The sequence below is a fragment of the Schistosoma mansoni genome, chromosome W, assembly GCF_000237925.1.
Source record: "Schistosoma mansoni strain Puerto Rico chromosome W, complete genome".
Taxonomy (NCBI): Eukaryota; Metazoa; Platyhelminthes; class Trematoda; order Strigeidida; family Schistosomatidae; genus Schistosoma; species Schistosoma mansoni.
This window is the reverse complement of record NC_031502.1, coordinates 11,425,106-11,432,536: the sequence shown is the minus strand read 5'-3', so window position 1 is coordinate 11,432,536 and position 7,431 is coordinate 11,425,106. Positions and strand designations below refer to the sequence as shown.

The window sequence follows — 7,431 nt, the reverse complement described above, 5'->3', positions numbered from 1 at the left end:
GCAGTTTTATTAATGTAGAACAAAAGTAAACGTTATAGATGGATATAATAAACCTGAGTGATCATCATGACCACTGTTATCATCTCCACCATCACTATCATCGCCATCACCACTACCACCACCAGTGGAGTAAACAAACAAGTGAAGAGGAGAATCAGAACCGACAAACGCGAACATTTGGAAGATTTGGCGATGACGACGGAAGGCGCTGCAAGAGAAGGAAAACATGAAACAATTGTATAACACAACAAAGAAACTTGCTAGAAATTACCGTAAACCAGAACGACGGGTGAAAAGCAAGGAAGGCAAGGTGATCACCAACATTGAAGAACAACGAAACAGGTGGGTAGAACACTTCAAAGAACTCTTGAATCGACCAGCCCAACTGAATCTACCCAACATCGAAGCAGCACCCACGGATCTCCTAATCGATGTTGGCCCAACAACAATTGAAGAAATCAGCATGGTCATCAAACAAATCAAGAGCGGCAAAGCAGCAGGACCAGACAACATTCCATCAGAGGCACTGAAAGCAGATGTAGCAGCAACTGCAAATGTACTGCATATTCTCTTCAGTGAGATTAGAAATGAAGAAAAAGTACCAACAGACTGGAAAGAAGGACTTCTGATCAAGATACCGAAGAAAGGCAATCTCAGCAAGTGTGATAACTACAGAGGAATCACTCTTCTCTCAATACCAGGTAAATTCTTCAACAGGGTATTGTTAAACAGAATGAAGGACTCCGGAGACGCCCAACTTCAAGATCAACAGGCTGGATACACCTAGGTTGCAGCTGGACGATTTAGACTTCGCGGATGATCTGACTCTTCTATCATACACGCAACAACAAATACAGGAGAAGACGACCAGTGTAGCAGCGGCCTCAGCAGTAGTAGGTCTCAATATAAACAAAAGGAATAGTAAGACTCTCCGATACAATACAGCATGCAACAATCGAATTACACTTGACGGAGCAGCTTTGCAGGATGTGAAAACCTTTACATATCTGGACAGCATCATCGATGAACACGGTAGATCTGATGCAGATGTGAAGATGCGGATCGGCAAAACGAGAGAAGCATGTTTACAAGTGAAGAACATCTGCAACTCAAAACAATTGTCAACCAACACCAAGATCGAAATTTTCAATATAAATGTCAAGACAGTTCTACTGTATGGAGCGGAGACGTGGAGAACTACGAAAGCCATCATCCAGAAGATACGGGTGTTTATTAACAGTTGTCTATGCAAAATACTTCGGATGCTTTGGCCAGACACTATCAGCAACAACCTACTGTGCGAGAGAACAAACCAGATTCCATCCAGCGGAGGAAGAAATCAGGAAGAAGCGCTGGAAGTGGATAGGACACACATTGAGGAAATCACTCGACTGCGTCACAAGGCAAGCCCTCACATGAAATCCAGAGGGCAAAATAGGAAGAGGAAGACCAAAGAACACATTACGCTGTGAAATGGAGACAGACATGAGACGAATGAACAACAATTGTATAGAACTAGAAAGGAAGGCCCAGGAAAGAGTGTGTTGTAGAATGTTGGTCGACGGTCTATTCTCCATTGAGAGTAACAGAAGTTAGTAAGTAAGTAAGGTGATGAAAATGTAAAATTAGAGGATCTTAATTTCTTTACATTTTCAACTATTTTTATCATTAACTATTATATAAAATGGCGAACTATGGGACCAAGAAGCAGTTCAGTGGTTAAAACAACTGAAATAAATGTGGAGACAATGGCTGACATTTGTTTACAGCAACTATTGTCCACTTCCAATCTCCTTGTTGTTTAAATTGAAAACTGACTTAGCCATGACAATATCAATACATATTACTATGAAACTGTTGTTTGGAAACAGTTCCGTATGACTAAACTGAACAAATTTCTCTAATAAACAAGAAGCTAACGATTGTCACAGTTTTTGTTACAGTAAGATTTATTTCGTATACAAACAAAATAGTACGACTTATTGTATCAATGATGGGACAGTTATATTGTAGAACACACATATGTAGACCTGTTTGTATTTCAACTAGTTTAGGGCTTTCTTATGTTAATGTTAAACCTTATTAATAATTTTGTATTTAGTCTTGTATAATTAACCATAAAGTTTCACGCATGTTCATCGATAAAAGATTATTTTATGAAGTTACGTGCTTGTTCGTTTAGCTGCTTATATGGAAACAAATTTTATTTTTGTATGGGCTTACAGTAACTCATTTACTCATTGACACATTCACTTATTAATTCATTAATTAGCTGATTTCACCGGGTACTGGTTGGACTGTATGATCTGTTCTCTCGAAGCTTATTTTTCAAAGGAATTCTATCTTTCGACTTCTTAATCTGATATATTGTTTTAAATTATGTAATTGAAGGCGGTTGAACCTATCGATCTACAACTTTGAGTACATTATTCAAGCAGCTAGACTACAAAGTAATGAGCCGTAAAGATAACTCAACTCGCATACCTATAGCCGGAACAACTGAATCAACGAGGAATAGTAATTATTTTTAAACTGTAGATTACTAACGTTATTATTTTTTACAAACATCATTGAATATAATATGGCTGATATTGACAGTTTTTAAAACATGGTACATACTAAACATATAAGGACAAGTCGATGTCGGCCCGAAATGTTTGTTCCGCTTTTATATATATATATATATATATATATATATATATATATATATATATATATATATATATACTGTCCTTAAACATTGGTTCTTCTGATTTTCGTAGCGTTCCATTCGTGGACACTTTTACCCTTTCCGTTTCTTAGTTTAGATCTATAGGTTCCCACTTATGGTTTGCTGGATTAGATAACCATTTTCTAGCTAATTTTGTGACACTGTTAGACTTTGAATTCAGCTAAGGCGTTTCACATTTTCCGAATAAGATATCACGTTCTTTATTTCCATATTAAAGCAGATGAGACGCTTCTTATGGTTCCTTCAAGAAAGTTGTATTAAAGGCACTTGCACCATCAGACTGGGAAACGATATATCAGCTTTTCAATACAGTTCAGATATGCGACAGGAAATGGTTATAGTTGAAGATTCATATTCTAGAACTGCGTAGCTATTAAAAGGTTAGAATTAGATTCTTTTATTTAATACGGCTCAAATACCTATCTCAAAATAAATTAAAAATCCTAGCATTCGGTGATGGTGATGTTAACATCGATTAAAAATCTGAAATTTCCGAATGTGTCTTCAGTTGTGATTGTTGTATTGCTATGAAATCTAAGTAGCATATATGGATAAAAATACTAAAGAGTACATATTCAGGAGTCAGATAACACTCGTAATTATGGCAAATACGGCTCACTTTCAGCCAAAAATGAACACTGGTATCAGATAAATGTCATAAGTCTGTTTATTTTCAAATGTCTACAGTCAATCATGATACTATCGCACTGACTTGAATACTCAACGAACCGGACAAACGATTTAAACGCGTCCACTTAGATATCATCCAACTGTTATCATCATTCAAAGTTCATATATATACATTAATATGTGTGAATAGATTCACAAGTTGACCCGTACCTATCTCACTAAAAAAGAAGCTGGGATTGCCAGAAAAGTCACCAAGCACGCCATAGCATATTTTGAGATCCCAGCAGTAATTTTACGGACAGAATTGTAGTCTGAGAGATATCTCTTTCAGAAACTGATGGATCTTTTGGACATCAGGAGAATAAAAACCGTACCGTATCACACTATCCTAAATAAAATGATCTAACAGATCCCACCGACAACTAGCTTTAATAAGAGTCCAAAATAACAGCAAATAAATAAGTTAACTGCCGATGACCATGCTTGAAATTTTTCCTAGCAACGGGCGAGAAATCGTTTGTTGTGCTGTAAAAGTTAGTTGATTGCCTGTTGAATATTCTCAGTTATCGAGTGAGGTTTTAGTTAGTTCATCTAATTATGTCTGACAGTAAACACGGCAAATGACAGAGTTGAGACAAGTAACTAGACGAAAGTATCAAAATAAAATGTTCTTTCCTGGCATACTTCACGGCTCAACACACGCCTCTGTCTGAAATAACAAAGCACAACCGCCTTGGCACAGTTTATTTAAAGAGGTAAAGAGAAGTAATAAGCGTTTTACGATAGACAGTACAGGAAAACCAGACATCACCACCAACGAACGGGCTAAACAGACATTGGTGAAGAGTGATGAGCGGCAGATATAAATGGCAACCCGAAACCATCGCATAGAAAGATAAGACTCAACCTACAGCTGAAATATTACAGAAAGGAACTAAGTTATCAACAACAACTAGGTACGAAAGGATAGTCCAGGGATATAAAACCATCATCACGAATAAGTTTATTTTCTGTCCCTTGCTTTGACTAAATCCAAACTCATTTCCTTATATTTCGTTCAAAGACAATAAACTGTTGAATAATAGATCGATTATGTATATTATATCTTTATAAACATACTTTTTCAAATATTTTACAATTTTCATATTATTTTATTAAAGCCCATAGTCCCATAAAATCTTCGTTATTCTTGCATTCTGATATTATGCAACTCTTAGATGTGCACTAATTATCTTGACATTTAAAATCTTAACCCTGTTATATTATTCGATTCAACGTTTTACATTTGGATCTTTAGCTATTGTAGATAACGATTCGTCACAATTAGTAATTATTTTTGACGGCCCCTTTGGTATCTCACTAATGTCTTCATTCAACTCATTTCCGTATGTAGTATCAAACCCCAAAATTCCGTGAAGTAAATTTTCATATAAATGTATATCAAGCAACCAGCTTTTAATTTTGAAATGAACCACACACTTTTTAAAGCTTTTATTTCATAACCATTGGCCGAAAATTGTAGGACTGTATTTCATTTACACTATTTTATCCACATGCTTTTATTTTGGCAGCAAACGCATATCATTGAATAATTTCAGTAACAATCAGTTCCCAATTATTTTAAGCACATATTACGCAGTAGAAAACATGTACGAAAGTAACAATTTGAACTGAACTAAATTTTTGTAATCATTGTATCTTTATATCGACTACTTTGGAAATGTTCAGAAAATGAAATCTGTGGTGATTTGGGAATGATTTCTTTACCACTTCTTATGTCTCAAATCTTATTTATTTACAAGTTTTCTTGTTTGCTTCCCACCAAAATGAATTGCCCTAATCATGATCCTTGAATCCCGGTGACTGAGAAGCTCGTGACTTCTTTTCGATGTAGTCCCGCTAGTTTAAATCATTCTACTACTTACTAAGACTAAATGTTCATTGTATGTGAAACTACTTATCCTCGAACCTGTACAACGTGGATAATATGATAATCTGTTGGGTTGTAGCAGATAATTTGACGGGTTGTAGCCACCATTCTTACATTTTAAGCATAACGAGTTCTATGATAATTGTGTTTGATGTATTTAGTTCCCTTGGTAAACTTGTAAATCATGAACAAGAAAGATTTTGAGAATAAGTCAACCTCTTCTTATTCTGCGTGTTCCAAATCTCCCACACACTGATTATTGCAAATAAATAAAGTGTTTTTGTGCATAGTATACTGTTATTTAATTAAATAGTTCAAATTAATTATTTTAAATAATTTTACTTTTCTTTTGGTTCAATATTCACAAGAAACGATATCAGCTTAAGTTCAGATGACTTTCTGTGTTTATTCTAAGATGTTTTCAAAAATTAACTGAATGATTTGGCTTCACGTACTATAGATTTTGAAGCGACTTCAGACAAAAATATTTATCGAATTTCCTTTCACTTCCACAGTATTGTCATAAACTGAAAGACAATAAACTTAATTAAGTAGTCAAATAATTTTCGTTTGAAATATTATCATTTCAATCAACAATGTGAAATGAGATACATAATCAATTAATTACTTTACTTCTTTAATAAATGGTTGTATATCAGATAAACGTGATTAAAAAATTTTTAAAATAATTCTTATAGTAATAAATCATATTTGTTACTTAGACGTGAATTATTTACCGAAAACTATGCACTTTCTTGTGGAAATCGATAATGCGTTTATCCTTCGTTATTCTACGTAGGCCATAGGATGCCCTTTGTGTGCCTTTGTCCTCACATTTATCAGTTCAGAGAACCTATACATTGTCCAGTTTACTATATGTGGATCTGCGAGCCTAGTAGGTGAGTAATTCAAAATCAGTTAAAAATGATGTTCAACTATATAACACAATAACTTTTAATGTTTTCAGTTGCGAAACATCTTCAAAATTATAATTTCAGTAGAGTGCAGGACAAATGTAATTACTTAAAAATACCATAAAGTAAAAAGAACATACATTTCTTTAAACGTATTTTCGGCTTTGTTGTTATGATCTAAACTTTCTCCCGAATCTGTTCGTTCTGTGTAAGCTGTGATAACCCGGGGACGGGAAACATTGAGTAATAAGACAGCAGACAAAACCTGTATGTTTGAAGAAAATGAATAGAAAACAGTTACTTTTATTCTTTCAATGCTTGGTTCCCATGTGTGATAGGTCATGTGACTGAGTTTCTCCACTTACTTTAATATAACGGTTAACAAAAAGACCTTGTTATGATGCTTGTGACTGACTTAAAATATGTCTATGAGAACTAGTATTGAATTATAACTATTTTGTAACCAAAAGAAAGTCTTACACAATTATATTAAAGGTATGGTGAAATTATGTAACGTAATCTGCAACATTTTTGAAACGCAATATCTCAAATACAAAATTAACTGTAATTTTTGTTGAATTCTACAGCTTTTCTTCTTGCCTTATGGATTGACGATCACAAAATACCGAAGAATTTAAATTGTTGCTCATTTTGCTCTAAGACATGCAGCCATTTGCGTATCCAAAGAAAATAGTGACATCTCAAATCGGTTTTTTCATTCTTTTTGAAGTAAGGTTATAATTGTATTGATGTAAAGCTTTTGACTCTTATGGTGTTATATTCTCTTCGATTATTGATTAAATAAATGTACTTCTTAACAAACCTGGCTTTCTATTTCTTTTTTTATTGTTTATTCATTAACTGTCACTAGCAATGTAGAAAGTAAATGTAAAAGTAATTTTACAGACCAACCATCCATGCATTTGATTAAAATAAAACAATGTACAAGGCGTGGTGAGAGATAATTATGATATTCAAATGGAAGTAATACAGTTTCACGCAAATTGCTTTCCTTACCATGATGGTCACAAAGAGCTCAGTCATTTAATATTTTGCTTTTCTAGTAGGATTATGACTAATTGAAGCATCAACAGAACTTATACATGTTTGATTTGCTCTGAACACCACTCTTTCCGTCAAAGTTATTTCAAAATTTTTTGTGCAAAATATAGTTTACAATCTTCATAAGACTTTTCCCTACTCTAATGTGTACAGAACATGATGCA

The 7,431-nt window shown here is 34.2% G+C and overlaps 1 protein-coding gene across 1 annotated transcript; it reads right to left on the bottom strand.

The window, feature by feature from the left end:
* Positions 1-4,632: 4,632 nt before the first annotated feature.
* Smp_135000 (hypothetical protein) lies at positions 4,633-6,548 on the bottom strand (the record flags this gene model as incomplete). The annotated part of the gene is made up of 2 exons (XM_018788536.1): positions 4,633-4,813; positions 6,346-6,548. 2 exons carry the CDS (start codon positions 6,546-6,548, stop codon positions 4,633-4,635), a joined length of 384 nt encoding a protein of 127 aa, XP_018654069.1.
* Positions 6,549-7,431: the final 883 nt, after the last annotated feature.